The following is a 17,955-nucleotide window of genomic DNA, read 5'->3' as shown; positions in this document are numbered from 1 at the left end:
TGTAGGCCACCACCCCCTTTCCCAATTCTTGGGCATGAAGTGTCTTTGGAGCACCTGCTCCTGCCTCAGCTACTGACACCTACACTACAGATGGTTGTTGTCTCTATGGTGAGGAGGAGGAAGAGGAGTGCCAGATTAAGGGCATAAGTACAAAAATTTAAAAATAAAGTGTTTTATGAAACAAACAAATCTTCAATCAAGTGTAACATTTTGATGCTTGACATCTAGACTACTTCTCTCACTATGCCAGCAGTAACTGTAGATTGTAACCAAATAATTTGTGAAGTTTGGGCTTGCAACCTGTATGAAGAGATGAAGAAAATTCATTCAGTTATCTGAAAATATAATTGCGTTGCTATGGACACTGATTTTCTGGGTGTGGCTGCAAGAATTTAGGAGGAAGGCTGACTATCAGTACCAACTCTTGCAATATAATGTAGACTTCTTAAATATAAGTTGGCTAGAACTGACATTTATGAATGAGCAAAGAGAATACCCTCCAACAACTTCAACTTGGTAGTTTAATTTTAAATTTAATTTGATGGAGTACATGTATTCCCAGGACTCTATAGTGATACTAAAAACATCTGGTATCCATTTTTAAAAACGTGAGGAAGGAATTGAGACCCATTACTTCACAGAACTTCTTATGACATCAGGAGTGGTCCTCTGCAAAGGGGTCAAATGGTTATAATTTCACAGTGGTTATGATTTTGGCTATTTAATCAAAATCCTGACCAACTCTAACTTGCCTGAAGAAGAACTAGACTTCTTTGAGATCCTTCAATTATTTATTTCTAATAATTTATGATGTGAAGTACTCCCTGAAAAATGGCAAAAAATCTCAAAGGTGGTTTATGGGAAGCTGCTCAACAGTTACAGCTGGAACTGATAGGACCACAACATCAGGCAGGATCTGATTAATTGTTCACAGGAATGACCTTTTTGAAAATGAGAGAAGAATGAAGACATCAGTAGTGCCTCTTTCTCAGTTGGTTTTTAGGTTGAGAACATTAAAAATCTTATGTCAAAAAGGAAAATATAATTAAAAATGGGCAAATTATTTGAATAGATGTTTCTCCAAAGAAGAAATACAAGTAGTCAGTAAGTGCAGGAAAAAATTATAAACATCATCAGTCATTAATAAAATGATAAGTAATAACAAGTGTTAGTATATAGAGGAAATTGGGACCCTCACATACTCCTGATGGGAATAAACAATAGTTCAACCTCTTTGGAAAAGAGTGTGGCAGTTCCTTGAAATGTTAAACATTAGGTTACTATATGACTCTCCTAGGTGTATATTCAAGAGAAATGAACACATTATATCTACATAAATACTGGTATGCAAATATTCGTAGCAATGCTATTCACAACAGCCAAAAGGTAGAAACAAAGCAAATGTCTATCAGCTGATGAATAAATAAATATGGGGCGCCTGGGTGTCTCAGTCGGTTAAGCGTCCGACTTCGGCTCAGGTCATGATCTCACGGTCCATGAGTTCGAGCCCCGCATCGGGCTTTGTGCTGACAGCTCAGAGCCTGGAGTCTGTTTTGGATTCTGTGTCTGCCTCTCTCTCTCTGACCCTCCCCTGTTCATGCTCTGTCTCTCTCTGTCTCAAAAATAAATAAACGTTAAAAAATAAATAAATAAATAAATAAATAAATAGTATGGGATTTCTATACAATGGATACTTATTTGGAAATAAATTAAGTGATAAGTGATACAGGCTACAAAATGGATGAACCTTGAAAAAAATCTTGCTAAATGAAAGGAGCCAGACACAAAATATCACATATTGTATGATTCATCCATATAAATTGATTAGAATATGCAAATCTATAGACACAGAAAATAGATTTGTGGGTGCCTACGTCTTTGGGCTCTGCAGAGAAATAGGCAGTGACTGCAAATCGGCACAAAGTTTCTTTTTGGGGAAATGGAATTTTCTTAAACCAAGTGTGGTTATGGTTGCCCAATATTGTAAAATACTAACAGCCACTGAATTGTATGATTTTAAAAGGTTAATTTTATAGTATATGTATTATATCTCAATAAAGTTGTTATAAGAATCAATGAAATCGGGGCGCCTGGGTGGCGCAGTCGGTTAAGCGTCCAACTTCAACCAGGTCACGATCTCGCGGTCCGTGAGTTCGAGCCCCGCGTCGGGCTCTGGGCTGATGGCTCAGAGCCTGGAGCCTGTTTCCGATTCTGTGTCTCCCTCTGTCTCTGCCCCTCCCCCGTTCATGCTCTGTCTCTCTCTGTCCCAAAAATAAATAAACGTTGAAAAAAAATTTAAAAAAAAAGAATCAATGAAATAAATTCTCCTTACAAACAAGAAAATAAAAATTATATTATTATCTCAATAAGTGGAGGAAAAGCACTTGACAAAATTAAACATGTATTTGCAATTAAAAAAAACTTTCAGTGAACAACAAATGGAATGGAACTTCCTTAATGTGATAAAAGACATCCATAAATAATCTACAACTAACATCATACTTAATGGTGAAAGACTGAATCTTTAAAAATAGCAAGAATGACCCCTCTCACCTCCACATTTCAGCATCATACTGGAAGTCCAAACCAGGCCAATGAGAGGGGGGAAAGAAAAGAAAAGAAAAGAAAAGAAAAGAAAAGAAAAGAAAAGAAAAGAAAAGAAAAAAAAGAAAAGTGCAGAGACACAGAGAGAAGTTTGGATAAGAAATAAAGGCAATAATGATGGTGGGGATGAGGAAAATGATGATGATGATGACGATGAGGATGATGATAATAAAAGAAGCAGAGAAAAAATCTGAAGCTAGAGATACTGCTTGAGAGCTCTTGGATCCCCCAAATTCTTGCCTTGTTTATCTTTTTTAAGTTTATTTATTTTGAGAAAGAGAGAGAGAGAGAGAGAGAGAGAGAGAGAGGCAGAGAGAGGGAGAGAATCCCAAACAGGCTCCATGCTGTCAGCACAGAGCCTGATGCAGAGTTCAAACTCAAACCATGACATCATGACCTGAGCTGAAATCAAGAGTTGGATGCTTAACAAATTGAGCCACCCAGGGGCCCGTTTCTTGCCTTGTTTCTTGAAGAAGGTTCTGGATTGACAGCTGGATGGCTATAACTTTATCTCATGGTAGTTCTGCTAGGTGATAGTAGTAAGAGGAAATAGCCCAAGAGAGATCAAATTCTTACCATAGGGTGGGTCTCTATAGGGACCTTATGCTTCCTAATTCAGGTGATTTTGCCTTGAAGGAAGGAAAAGTTCTAACTGTTCCATTGTCATCAGCTCCAACTATAACTGAATATAACTGGAAAGTGGCTGAAGATAGAGATAACATCACAGTTCTGAAATTCTTTCCAATGCCATAATTCACATGTATATAATGTACATTTTATAAAGTGCTGTCTTAAAAGCCATAATTATATCAAGACATTATTTAAGATATTTTTTACTCACATAAATAATAGCAATAAAACCAAAAGAGAAAAAAGGGAAATTGATTATAGAAGACCCCTCAAAAAGGCCTACATGCTTGTAATAAATAAAACTTTAAAAGAAAATTCTTTCTGTTCACAGACCATGTCTATGTATAAAATCTCAAAGTATATTCCAAAAAACTCCTAAAATTAATAAGTGAGTTTAACAACTTTGTAGGATATAGAGCCAATATAAAACAGTTAATGACATTTGTATATACTGATATTAAGCAATTGGAATATGAGATTATCTGAAAATTACATTCATATTAGCACCAAAAAATTCAGTACTTAAGAATAAATATAGCAAAACATGTGCAGGAATCTGTGTTCAGAAAAATACAAAACACTGATGAAAGAAATAAAAAACCTAAGTAAATGGAGAGATATCACGTGATGATTAATTAGAATACTAATAATGTTGGGACATCGATACTTCCCAGTTTGATCTACAGACTGAAAAAAAAATCTACCAAGAGTTTTTTGTTTTGTTTTGTGTTGTGTTGTGTTGTTTTGTTTTTCTTTTAGATATCACCAAGCTTAATCTAAAATTTGTACATGAGATTGGGGCGCCTGGATGGCTCAGTCAGTTAAGCGTCTGACTTCGCTTCAGGTCATGATCTCACAGTTCATGTGTTCAAGCCCCATGTTGGGCTCTGTGCCAATAGCTAGAAGCCTGGAGCCTGCTTCGGATTCTGTGTCTCTCCCTCCCCCGCCCCCCCCCCCCGCACTCACACTCTGTCTCTCTCCCTCTCTATCTCTCCCTCAAAAATAAACATTAAGAAATAAAATAAAATAAAATTTGTACATGAAGTCAAACTTAATAGAAGAGCCAAGTAAGTATATTAAAGTATTAAAGTATATTAAAAGAGAAAAAAACAGAATAACATTGGAAAATTCACACTATCTAATTTCTAGACTTATTCTAAAGCTCTGTAATTAAGAAAGTGGGTTATCGCCAAAAATAAAAAATAATTTATGTGAGGTGATGAATGTATTAACTGACTTGATTGCAGCAATTCTTTCACCATGTATAGGTATATTAAAATACCACATTTCACACCTTTTAAAAATCATGTGGTACAACCTAAACATATACTATATTTTTGTCAATCATGTGTCAATAAAGCTGGGGGAAAAATAGTGGGAGTTGGTGAATAGACAACTTGTTCAGTGGAATAACACAGAAAGGGCCAAAATAGAGTCAAAATGTAGTCAGCTGATTTTAGACAAAGGGCAAAGGCAATTCAATGAAGAAAGGGTAGTCTTTAACAAATGGTATCAGAAAACTAGGCAACTATATGCAAAGAAACAAATCTCAGCATATACCTCATATCTTAAAAGTTAACTCAAAATAGGTCATAGACCTAATGTAAAGTTTAAAACTCTAAAATTTAGAGGATAAAGCATTAGAGAAAATCTACACTGGTTTTGCTAAGAGTTTTAGATATAGAACCAAAGCACAGAAAAAAAAATTGCACTTTATCACAATTAAAAACTTGTTTTGTGAAGAACACAGTAAAAAGTCTGCAAGTACAAGACATAGGCAGGGAGAAAAAATATTTACAAATCACATATATAAAATCCTCAAAACTCTACAATAAGAAAACCCAGACCCAGTTTTTTTTAGGGCTCCTGGGTGGCTCAGTCAATTAAGCATCCAACTTAGGCTCAGGTCATGGTTCATGGGATCAAGCCCTGTGTTCGGTTCTCTGCTGTTAGCACAGAGACTGCTTTGGATCCTCTGTCCCCACCTCTCTCTGCCCCTCCCCTTCTCATGCTTACTCTTTCTCTCTCAAAAATAAACATTAAAAAAATAAATAAACATTAAAAAATAAATTATTTTTTAAAGACACATGTTCAGAAAAAACATTTAACAAATAAATTATACAGGTGACAAATATGCTTATGAAAAGATGTTCAGCATCATTAATCATTAAAAAAATACAAATTAAGACCATAGCGCAACTTGTCAGTGCACACCAATGAGTGTGGCTAAAATAAAAATTCTTACAATACCAAATGCTGAGGAGGATTCAGAGCAAATAGAACTCCTGTACAATGCTGGTAGGAAAGCAAAATAATAAAGCTACTTTGGAAAACTTTATAAGCAGTTTTTATATATCATCATACATGTATATTCTGCGATAGAGTTTAAAGGTAACAAAGAATGTTAGAGATATAACATGAATTTTAAAAAATAAATATTGATTAACAAAACAAGCTGCAGAAAAATAACATATGTTTGATAAAACTTATGTTTAAAATAAAGCTCAGCTAAGTTAGATTATGAGACATACCAGAGTTTTATGTCAGACTTGCTGACAGTGTAATCATTAAGAAAAAAAGAACATATTTCTTGAATATCTATAGAGTGGATTTATATAATTAAAAAAAAAGAAGTGCCAGATAAGGTTGTAACTAAGTACAGAATTGGTTAGTTTTATAAAGTATAGAGACATCATAAATCTTATGAGTTGTATAGTATATACACCTGGTTTATAATGATCCAGAACCATTTCCAAGAAATGTCATGTGTGAGCCATTGAAAGAGAACTATTATTTTTCTCCCCACAGTACATTTTAAAAATAAATATGAGACTCTTAAAAACTGAGAATAAACTGAGGGTTGATTGGGGGTGGGAAGAAGGGGAAAGTGGGTGATGGGCATTGAGGAGGGCACCTGTTGGGATGAGCACTGGGTGTTGTATGGAAACCAATTTGACAATAATTTTCATATTTAAAAAATAATAAAATAATAAATATGATACTGGGGCCCCTGGGTGGTTCACTCCGTTAAGCTTCTGACTTCAGCTCAGGTCAGATCTCACAGTTTGTGGGTTGGAGATCCGCCTCAGGCTTTGTGCTGACAGCTAGGAGCCTGGAGCCTGGAGCCTGCTTCGGTTTCTATGTCTTTGTCTCTGTGCTTCCTCTGCTTGCTTCCTCTCTCTCTCTCTCTCAAAAATAAAAAAAAATTAAAAAAAATTATAATAAATAAATAAGATATAGAAAATGCACAATACCCATTCACAAGTGTATATACCATATTTATTACATATTTTATATCTTATATACCATATATAGCATATACCATATATAGTATAGTATAATATATAGTATATTTAAATCTATATACATCTAAAGATCGTTAGGATATACAAAAATTGAATGATGATTGTAAGCATTAGAGAGGGAGAAATGAATAGAATTTGGGCTAAAGGAAAAAGAGAATTATATTTTATTATATTATAATATATAATATATACCATATATAATATATAATTATATAATTATATAACATAATATAATATGTATTATATTATATTATAGCTTATTTCTACTTTTAAAGGCTTCAATAAAAGTAAGTAAAGTTAATTTTGAACTGAGAGTGTTTAGTATTTCTAGTATTGCTATATATACTGTATTTTCAAATGTCATAAAAAATGATTGTAAAAAGAATTTTTAATGACTGATTTGGCAAACTAATCCCAGATTACTAGGAGATTAGAAAAAAGCTGAAGGATATAAAGTGTTAATATTTTGCTGCAAGCCTTGGGGAATAAGAAGTGGATTATTTTATTCAGATGAATTTTCTGAATTTTACACAATGTCCACACTGTGCATGCAATTCTTTTGCAATCAGTGGAAGAATTTTAAAAGAGAGGAAAAAGTAAAAAAGAAGGAAAAAAAAATCCTCAAGATGTAAAGTCTGGTAATTATCTCGAGATTTGGTCAAGATGGCAGACTGAGGTGCTTTTCTCTCCTCCTACTTCAAATTGCTTTTAATGACAGGAAAGGAAGGTTTCTGTATTATAAATAATAACTCTAGATGGGCATGGGGAAAAGAAAAGGCAGATTCCTCGAGGATAGAAAGCAGATGGGGCAAGGGCACTGAGGAGTGGGCTGTGGGGAGGAGACTGGGAGCCTCCCCGACCTGAAGAGTGGGTGCCAAGGGAGGGAGGGGTTGTGGTCCCGGAGGCTCCTTGCTTTGGAAAGGGGCGGGGCTGGGAGCCAAGGAGAGCCTCCCAAGCCTAGGGCAGCGGTTGTTGTGAGACTTGGGGATGGGGTGGGGGAGCGCGGTGTTTGGCAGGAAGGGGAGGCCTCTCTCCTGGCAGGAAGCTGCGCTACGGGAAGAGGGAGGAGACTGCGGCGGCGGCTGTGTCTGGTGGGAGCCAGATGTGGCAGTGCTGCTGCCGCCAACAGTGAGACTGAGAACCCATGAGCCGAGTGCTGGGGACACCGCCTCCATCTCCGCCTTCCTCACAGCGCTCCAAGATACCTTCTTGCCTACGGATCCTCCCCTCTCAGCTCCTGCAAGCACTCACCTCATCGTCTGCTGATCCTCTTTCGCCACAGGTTCACAGCGGAGGCAGCGCGGCAAGGTGTCCCATTTGGGCACGTGAGGCCCGTGATCCCCGGACGTGGGGAGGTGGGCACTGGACTAGAAAACCGGAGGATTGGGGTTGGTGGGTGTCCAGCAAGAAAATTGGGGTCGGTATTCTGATGAGTTATGAGGGAGACTAAAAAGGGTGATTTGGGGACTGTGTGTGTGTGTGTGTGTGTTTGTGTGTGTGTGTGGGGGGGGGGGGGGAATTGAAGAGCACCTGGATGATGTACAAAGGTAGCCAGGCATGAAAAGACGTTTGTTATAGGCGCTCAACAGGAAAATGGGGATGACCAGAAAGAGACATGAAGGAGAGGTGAACACCAGGCAGAAGGCATGAGGATGGGAGACAAAAGGGATTAAGAATAGATGGCCATGGGCAGGGGGCAGGCGGAGTGGCATTAGTAGAAATGGAGTAATGAGGTGGAGGCTAAGAAATAGTGAATAGCCGTGTTTGGTGTGGGGGTCCTAGGATGGCAACAGAGGATCAGGCATTATGCAAAAGAGCCTGCTCCCTCTATCTGGGGCCTCAACCACCAGGACCACAACATTCACCGCCTCTCTAATGCTGCAGCACAGCCAAAGAAGCCTGGAGGGAGGGCACTGAAGACAAACATGCAATAGTCTTTTGATATCCAGTATTCCAGCTGGACACATTAGAATGATTTGGGCTGAATGTACCTGGTGCCCAAGAAGTTTGAAATACAAAGAGAAAAAATCTCACACTATAATACACCAAATATGTCTCCCTAGCCCCTTTCCTCCTCCTGCAGGCATGAAGACCCTTCACAAAAAGGCAGCTGCAGATCAGCAAACCAGGGAAACTGATGATCACCACATTGGATCTACAAATATGAGGAAGAAAAAGACCTGTCAAAAGAAGCAGAGGGGCAGACCTTCATCCCAGCTCCGAAGGAACATAGTGGGCTGCAGAATTTCACATGGATGGAAAGAAGGCAATGAGCCCATCACGCAGTGGAAAGGAACCGTTCTGGATCAGGTGCCTATCAATCCCTCTCTTTACCTGGTCAAATATGATGGAATTGACTGTGTCTATGGACTGGAACTTCACAGAGATGAAAGGATTTTAAAGCTTAAAATCCTTCCTGATAAGGTGCCATGTTCTCGAGTCACAGATGTGTGCCTTGCAAATACCATAATTGGGAAAGCTGTGGAACATATGTTTGAGGGTGAGCATGGTTCCAAAGATGAATGGAGGGGAATGGTCTTAGCCCAAGCACCTATCATGAAAGCCTGGTTTTATATTACCTATGAGAAGGATCCTGTCTTATACATGTACCAGCTTCTAGATGATTACAGAGAAGGAGACCTCCGTATCATGCCAGAGTCCAGTGAGTCTCCTCCAACAGAGAGGGAGCCAGAAGGAGTTATAGATGGCCTCATAGGTAAACATGTGGAATATACCAAAGAAGATGGCTCCAAAAGGACAGGCAAGGTCATTCACCAAGTGGAAGCCAAACCCTCTGTGTATTTCATCAAGTTTGATGATGATTTCCATATCTATGTCTATGATTTGGTGAAAAAGTCCTAACTGTTAGGGTAAACTTTGCCACATTTGTGAGAACAAATGTATACTTTGTAGATGTGCAAAATAATGTTGCTTTTCAGTGTATTGAAAGCTTAAGGGTCCCTGTTAATTCAACATCTTTGCCAGCATAACTGTTGTTTTGTTTTGAAAAATACAAATTTATGTGGACATGACATGCTGTGTGTAAGGACTTTGTCATGTTGAAAAGATTGGGTGTGTTTGGTGGATGGGGCATGAAAGGAAGGGACAGCTGTAAATGCAGGCTGTGAATAAAGTTCAGCTAGTATCATAATCAGTCATCTAAAAATGGAATAGGACTTAGCTGGTCTGGTCTAGAGAGGGGGGAGGAGAAGGAACTAGAGATGGGCTGTAGAGGGAGGGAGAAGGGGAGGTGACTGCCCAGGAAGAGGTGGGGCAGGGCCAGAAATGGAGAGGCTCCCTGGGGGAGGGATGGCCTAAGAGAGAGAGGCACACAACTGGAAGGGGATGGAGAATAATGGAGAATGAGATCTTGGGGCTTAGAAGAAAACAAACAGAATGCCTTGAGTAGAGAGGGGCTCAACGTAACTTAGAGCAAGGTCTAGAGCAAGGTGGAGGGGGAGCGGGAAGAGGTATTTGGCAGGAATCTGGAGGGTACTCAAAGGGTCTGCATGAATAAGGAGCCATAAGGGGAGGAACACTGAGGAAGACAGAATTCCAAGCAGAAAGACTGCCAGAGTAAGTGTGAATACAGAAAAGGAGGTGTGAGGAATGGGGCCCACGAGACATAGGAAGGCCCAGGAAAAAGTTGTACTTCTGGCAGTAGTCACATTGCCTTCCCTGGCTCTGTGCAGAGAGGATGTGACAGCTGTCAAAGAAGCCAAATGGGTTGGAAGTTCCCTAGAATGGCATTTTGACAGGGATGAGTCAAGACTTAAGCAGGAGTGAACTATATACCTAAAAAGCTTTTCTTATTCCAGGGATTTTATGCCACAACTGCTCAGCAGAAGCCCAACCCTCAGCCTATACACATTTAACATGGCACCCCATGAACACGGGGCTGTGGGTTGACTCCTCACATTTCCCACAGGACCCAGGTGCAGTAAATCTTGGACCTGAAGGTCCTGGTTCATTGCCCCTGCAGGATAAACAATTGTTGTGAGGAATGGATTGATGGGGCACTCAGAACTTAAAAGATGTGCCACCTTGCATTTGGAAAGTATTTTATGCAGAAGAATAAAACCTTGAAGAACCGAGTTACAGCAATCTCGTCACTCTTCTTTCTCCTACTGCACTGTGCCTTGCCTCCCTACACAAGAGGCGCATCAGAGGACTGAGCCTGATGTTTCTCTCCAGGGCATGAGAAATACTTGACAGTCCATATTTCTGTCAGCAGCTTCCTGAAACCACAGGTGGCAGCAATCAGTGATCTTCCAAGTAGATGTCTGCTGCCCCCAAAAGCCCCATTCAAGACTATACCCCTACAAATAAGGTGGCTGCTGATCTTTCACAGGTAGTCCTTGGCCAGTCTTGCCCACACCAAGCACACAAGAAAGCTATGATGGAAGTTTGTTTGGTTCTGTTTCCAGGTGAAATGAATGGCATGGAGCTATTGGGCTACAAGCAGTGATTTTGTATAACTAAATACTCAACTGTATAATGCCACACAGAGGGGTGGTGTTGGTGGGGAGAGGGTGCAATAATCCCAATAAAATTCCTCCAAGATACTGTGTCCTAACACATGGGTCTGTGTCCTTCTCTTTTTCTCCCCCATGCCATTCCCAGTACTGCTGAGGAAGTTCCCTTCAAAACCTTTTCTCTGGTTTCCCCACCCTACACTCCACTAAAATATACCCCTGCCCTCAAAGAAAGAGTTAAGGTGACCCCACTGCCTACGCTTCCTCACCTTCATGCATAGGAAATGGAGGGGGAGGCAGAGAGCTTCCACAAATCAAAAGCAGGTGTAACCCAACATGACCTGAAGTTATTTGCCTGAAGAATTACCAAAGTAAACCCATCTCACCATAGCAGGCTTCAGTTTTCTTTTATACATCACACATTTTACTCTAGCAAACACGTACATGGGCCAATTTCAGTCAGCTGTAATGTTTTGTTTGATCCTGGTAATTTATGTGCTATTTTGAAATTAGCTACTTAGACATTTGGGAGATTTCACATTTAAAAAGTCCATATTTATGATGTACCTTAAAAAAATAAACTGCAGATGAGGGCACATATTCGAACAAGGATACAAGCAGCTGGGTCTGAGGAAGGGCTCAGCCCATTCTAGGCTCTGAATGCTGTTTCAGCTTGGGCATCCACCTAGTTGGCCTACTTCACTCTAATAAAAATCCGAGTTCTCCCCTGGAGACATTTGAATTCATAGTTTTGTAGATAGATCCATGGGAAAATACCTAGCCCTGTTTTTGGCTTAATTTCACCCCAATTGCCTTTGAATTCAATTCTTTGATCTTTATGTTGCAAATACTTTCCTTAGGTGGGCGTTCTGCCAGGCAGTCTTCTAGGCACAGGTGTTTATGATATTGTAATGAGCAAAAGAAACAAATAAAATACTCATTCTTTTAAATATGAAATTATTGTCAAATTGGTTTCCATACAACACCCAGTTTTCATCCCAACAAGTGCCCTCCTCAATACCAATCACCCACCCTCCCCACCTTCCCACCCCCCATCAACCCTCAGTTTGTTCTCAGTTTTTGACAGTCTCTTATGTTTTGGCTCCCTCCCTCTCTAAACTCTTTTTTTTTCTTCCTTCTGTTAAGCTTCTCAGGATCCACATAAGAGTGAAAATATATGGTATCTGTTTTTCTCTGTATGAATTTTTTCACTTAGCATCACACTCTCCAGTTCCATCCACATTGCTACAAAAGGCCAGATTTCATTCCAATTGTGTAGTATTCCATTGTGTATACAAACCACAATTTCTTTATCCATTCATCAGTTGATGGACACTTAGGCCTTTCCATAATTTGGCTATTGTTGAAAGTGCTGCTATAAACATTGGGGTACAAGTGCCCCTATGCATCAGCGTCTCTGTATCCCTTGAGTAAATTCCTAACAGTGCTATAGCTTGGTCATAGGGTAGATCTATTTTTAATTTTTGGAGGAACCTCCACACTATTTTCCAGAACGGCTGCACCAGTTTACATCTCACCAACAGTGCAAGAGGGTTCCCGTTTCTCCACATCCTCTCCAGCATCTAGAGTCTCCTGATTTATTTTAGCCACTCTGACTGGCATGAGGTGAAATGTGAGTGTGGTTTTTATTTGTATTTCCCTGATGAGGAGTAACGTTGAGCATCTTTTCATGTGCCTGTTGGCCATCTGGATGTCTTCTTTAGAGAAGTGTCTATTCATGTTTTCTGCCCATTTCTTCACTGGATTATTTGTTTTTTGGGTGTGGAGTTGGGTGAGTTCTTTATAGATTTTGGATACTAGTCCTTTGTCCAATATGTCATTTGCAAATATTTTTTCCCCATTCCATTGGTTGCCTTTTAGTTTTGTTCATTGTTTCCTTTGCTGTGCAAAAGCTTTTTATCTTCATGAGGTACCAATAGTTCATTTTTCCTATTAATTCCCTTACCTTTGAGGACGTGTCAAGTAAGAAATTGCTGTGGCTGAGGTCAGAGAGGTTTTTTCCTGCTTTCTCCTCTAGAGTTTTGATGGCTTCCTGTCTCCCATTCAGGTCCTTTATCCATTTTGAGTTTATTTTTGTGAATGCTGTAAGAAAGTGGTCTAGTTTCATCCTTCTGCCTGTTGCTGTCCAGTTCTCCCAGCAATACTGTCTTTTTTCCATTGGATATTCTTTCCTGCTTTGTCAAAATTCCTTGGCCATACTTTTGTGGGTCTACTTCTGGGGTTTCTATTATATGTCATTGGTCTATGTGTCTGTTTTTGTGCCAATACCATGCTGTCTTGATGATTACAGCTTTGCAGTAGAGGCTAAAGTCTGGGTTTTCATGCCTCCTGCTTTGGTCTTCTTCAAAATTATTTTGGCAATTTGCGGCCTTTTGTGGTTCCATACAAATTTTAGAATTGCTTGTTATAGCTTTGAGAAGAATGCTGGTGCAATTTTGATTGGGATTGCATTGAATGTATAGATAGCTTTGGGGAGTATTGACATCTTGACAATATTTATTCTTCCAATCCATGAGTACGGAATGTTTTTCCATTTCTTTATATCTTCTTCAATTTCCTTCATAAGCTTCCTATAGTTTTAAGCATACATATCTTTTACATCTTTGGTTAGATTTATTCCTAGGTATTTATGCTTCTTGGTACAATTGTGAATGGGATCAGTTCCTTCATTTGTCTTTCTGTTGCTTCATTATTAGTGTATAAGAATACAACTGGTTTCTGTACAGTGATTCTGTATCCTGTGACTTTGCTGAGTTCATGTATCAGTTCTAACAGACTTTTGATGGACTCTATCGGGTTTTCCATGTATAATAACATGTCATATACAAAAAGGGAAAGCTTAACTTCATCCTTGCCAATTTTGATGCCTTTGATTTCCTTTTGTTGTCTGATTTATGATGGTAGAACTTCCAACCTTATGTTAAACAACAGCGGTGAGAGTGGACATCCTTGTCGTGTCCCTGATCTCAGGGAGAAAGCTCTCAGTTTTTCCCCATTGAGGATGACGTTAGCTTTGGGCTTTTCATACATGGTTTTTATGATGTTTAAGTATGTTCCTTCTATCCCGACTTTCTCGGGGGGTTTTATTAAGAAAGGATGCTGAATTTTGTCAAATGCTTTTTCTGCATCGATTGACGGATCATATGGTTCTTATCTTTTCTTTTATTAATGTGATGTATCACGTTGATTGATTTGCAAATGTTGAACCAGCCCTACAGCCCAGGAATGAATCCCACTGGATCATGGTGGATAATTCTTTTTATATGGTGTTGCATTTGATTTGCTAGTATCTTATTGAGCATTTTTGCAACCATATTCATCAGGGATATTGGCCTGTAGTTCTCTTTTTTTTGCTGGGTCTCTGTTTGGTTTAGGAATCAGAGTAATGCTGGCTTCATAGAATGAGTCTGGAAGTTTTCCTTACCTTTATAACTTTTGGAATAGTTTGAGAAGGATAGGTATTACTTCTGCTTTAAACGTCTGGTAGAATTCCCCTGGGAAGCCATTTGGTCCTGGACTCTTATTTGTTGGGAGATTTTTGATAACTGACTCAATTTATTCACTGGTTATGGGTCTGTTCAAGTGTTCTATTTCTTTCTGTTCAAGTTTTGGAAGTGTGTGGGTGGTTAGGAAATTGTACATTTTTCCAGGTTGTCCAGTTTGTTGGCATATAATTTTTGACAGTATTCCCTGATAATTACTTGTATTTCTGAGGGATTGGTTGTAATAATTCCACTTTCATCCATAATTTTATATATGTGCGTCATCTCCCTTTTCTTTTTGAGAAGCCTGGCTAGAGGTTTATCAATTTTGTTTATTGTTTCAAAAAAACAACTCTTGGTTTCATTGATCTGCTCTACAGTTTTGTAAGATTCTATATTGTTTATTTCTGCTCTGATCTTTATTACTTCTCTTCTTCTGCTGGGTTTGGGATGTCTCTGCTGCTCTGCTTCTTTTTCCTTTAGGCATGCTGTTAGATTTTGTATTTGGGATTTTTCTTGTTTCTTGAGATAGGCCTGGGTTACAATGTATTTTCCTATCAGGATTGTCTTTGCTGCATCCCAAAGCATTTGGATTGTTGTATTTTCATTTTTGTTTGTTTCCATATATTTTTTAATGTCTTCTCTAATTGCCTGGTTGACCCACTCATTCTTTAATAGGGTGTTCTTTAACCTATTGCTTTTGGAGGTTTTCCAGACTTCTTCCTGTGGTTGATTTCAAGCTTCATAGCATTGTGGTCTGAAAGTATGCATGGTATTATCTCAATTCTTGTATACTTAGGAAGGGCTGTATTGTGACCCAGTAAGTGATCTATCTCGGAGGATGTTCTATGTGCACTCGAGAAGAAAGTATATTCTGTTGCTTAGGGATGCAGAGTTCTAAATAGATCTGTCAAGTCCATCTGATCCAATGTATCATTCAGGGCCCTTGTTTCTTTCTTGATCCTGTGTCTAGATGATCTATCCACTGTTGTAAGTGGTGTATTAAAGTCCCCTGCAATTACCACATTACTATCAATAAGGGTGCTTATGTTTGTGATTAATTGTTTTATATATTTGGGGACTTCCGTATTTGCTGCATAGACATTTATAATTGTTAGCTCTTCCTTATGGATAGACCCTGTAATTATTATATAATGCCCTTCTTCATCTCTTGTTACAACCTTTAATTTAAAATCTAGTTTGGGGGCGCCTGGGTGGCTTGGTCTGTTAAGCGTCTGACTTCGGCTCAGGTCACGATCTCACGGTCTGTGAGTTCGAGCCCCGTGTCGGGCTCTGGGCTCATGGCTCAGAGCCTGGAGCCTGCTTCCGATTCTGTGTCTTCCTCTCTCTCTGCCCCTCCCCCGTTCATGCTCTCTGTCTCAAAAATAAATAAACGTTAAAAAATTTAAAAAAATAAAGAAATAAAAAAAAATAAAGTCTAGTTTGTCTGATATAAGTATGGCGACTCCAGCTTTCTTTTGACTTCCAGTAGCATGATAGATAGTTCTCCATCCCCCCACTTTCGATCTGAAAGTGTCCTCAGGTCTAAAATGAGTCTCTTGTAGACAGCAAATGGATGGGTCTTGTGTTTTTATCCATTCTGATACCTATGCCTTTTGGTTGGTGCATTTAGTCCATTTACATTCAATGTTATTATAGAAAGATATGGGTTTGGAGTCATTGTGATGTCTGTAGGTTTCATGCTTGTAATGATGTCTCTGGTAGTTTGTCTCACAGGATCCCCATTAGGATCTCTTGTAGGGCTGGTTTACTGGTAATGAATTCCTTCAGTTTTTGTTTGTTTGTTTGGGAAAACCTTTATCTCTGATTCTGTTCTAAACGACAGACTTGCTGGATAGAGGATTCTCGACTGCATATTTTTCCTGTTCATCACATTGAAGACTTCCTGCCATTCTTTTCTGGCCTGCCAAGTTTCAGTAGATAGATCTGTCATGCATCTTATCAGTCTCCTTTTATATGTTAGAGCATGTTTATCCCTAGCTGCTTTCAGAATTTTCTCTTTATCCTTGTATTTTGGCAGTTTCACTATGGTATGTTGTGCAGAAGATCAATTCAAGTTACGTCTGAAGGGAGTTCTCTGTGCCTCTTGGATTTCAATGCCTTTTTCCTTCCCCAGGTCAGGCAAGTTCTCAACTATGATTTCTTCAAGTACCCCTTCAGCAACTTTCCCTCTGTCTTACTCCTCTGGAATCCCAATTATATGTATATTGTAACGTTCAATTGTGTCATTTAGTTATCTAATTCTCCCCTCATACTCCTGTGTTTTTTTTATGTCTTTCTCAGCTTCTTCTTTTTCCATAACTTTCTCTTCTAGTTCACCTATTCTCTCCTCTGCCTCTTCAATCTGAGGTGTGGTCACCTCCAGTTTATTTTGCACCTCATTTACAGCATTTTTAAGCTCCTCCTGACTGTTTCTTAGTCCCTTGATCTCTGTAGTAATAGATTCTCTGCTGTCCTCTATACTTTGTTCAACCCCAGCGATTAATTTTATGACTTATTTTAAATTCGTTTTCTGTTACCTTGCTTAAATCGTTTTTGATCAGTTTGTTAGCTGTCAGTACTTCCTGGAGTTTCTTTTGAGGAGAATTCTTCTGTTACATCATTATGGATAGTCCCTGGAGTGGCGTGGAACTGCAGGGCTCTTTTTCTGTGCAGTCTGGAGTAACTTGCATTGGTGGGTGGGGCCGCAGTCAGACCTGATGTCTGTCCCCAGCTGACTGCTGGGGCCACAGTCAGACTGGTGTGTACCTTATCTTCCCCTCTTCCAGGGGCAGGACTCACTGTGGAGTGGTGTAGCCCCTGTCTGGGCTACTTGCACACTGCCAGGCTTGTGGTGTTGCTTCGATGGGATCTGGCATATTAGCCAGAGTGGATCTGCAAGGTGCACAGGGGCGGGAGGGGCAGACTCATCTGGTTTTGTCTTTAGAGGTCTGCTTTGAGAGGGGCCTTGTGGCCCCGGGAGGGAGGCAGACCCATTGGAGGGGTGGATCCACAGAAACACAGCGCTGGGTGTTTGCTCAGGACAAGCAAGTTATGTGACAGGAACTGGTTCCCTTTGGGATTTTTGCTGGGGGATGGTCAAGGGAGATGGCACTCCCCAGCATCTTTGCTCCCTGCTGACCTGAGCTCTGTCCTCTGGGGCTCAACAACTCTCTCTCCCAGTGTCATCTAGCCCTCCCGCTCTCCAAGCAGAGCTGTTGACTTATAACATTCCAAATGTTAAGTCCAGCTGGCTGTCAGAACTCATGGAGTCCAGCCCCTCCGCTTTTGCAAGTGTTACTCGGGGTCTCTGCCTTGCCCAGCAGGCTGCCCCTCCACGACACCGGCTCCCTCCCACCAGTCCATGTAAAACGCACTGCCTCTCCACCCTTCCTACCCTCTGTGGTCCTCTTGTCTATGCTTGGCTCTGGAGAATCT

At 39.9% G+C, this 17,955-nt stretch overlaps 1 protein-coding gene and 1 pseudogene across 5 annotated transcripts; both read left to right on the top strand.

Annotated features, from left to right (window-relative positions):
* Positions 1-243: 243 nt before the first annotated feature.
* LOC101094742 lies at positions 244-5,316 on the top strand (annotated as a pseudogene).
* Positions 5,317-7,571: 2,255 nt separating this feature from the next.
* On the top strand, positions 7,572-9,571 carry LOC101094491 (spindlin-2). 5 transcript variants are annotated; one of them, XM_045051027.1, is made up of 2 exons: positions 7,572-7,894; positions 8,623-9,571. In XM_045051027.1, exons 1-2 carry the CDS (start codon positions 7,684-7,686, stop codon positions 9,399-9,401), a joined length of 990 nt encoding a protein of 329 aa, XP_044906962.1. In that variant the 5' UTR covers positions 7,572-7,683; the 3' UTR covers positions 9,402-9,571. The 5 variants fall into 5 exon arrangements, with proteins under 5 accessions (XP_044906962.1, XP_011290066.1, XP_011290068.1 ...); XM_011291764.3 differs by having other exon boundaries at positions 7,572-7,931; positions 8,603-9,571; XM_011291766.3 differs by having other exon boundaries at positions 7,573-7,847; positions 8,603-9,571.
* The last annotated feature ends 8,384 nt before the right edge of the window (positions 9,572-17,955 follow it).

The sequence above is a fragment of the Felis catus genome, chromosome X, assembly GCF_018350175.1.
Source record: "Felis catus isolate Fca126 chromosome X, F.catus_Fca126_mat1.0, whole genome shotgun sequence".
Classification (NCBI taxonomy): domain Eukaryota; kingdom Metazoa; phylum Chordata; class Mammalia; order Carnivora; family Felidae; genus Felis; species Felis catus.
This window is presented reverse-complemented; position numbering and strand designations above follow the sequence as displayed.

What these genes read in the sequence shown, in the direction of transcription:
- LOC101094491 (XM_011291764.3), top strand. Translation starts at nt 7,684, where the DNA reads ATGAGCCGAGTGCTGGGGACACCGCCTCCATCTCCGCCTTCCTCACAG. An exon ending in AAACCGGAGGATTGGGGTTG is followed by an intron (nt 7,932 to 8,602) that starts GTGGGTGTCCAG and finishes ATGTCTCCCTAG; the next exon opens with CCCCTTTCCTCCTCCTGCAG.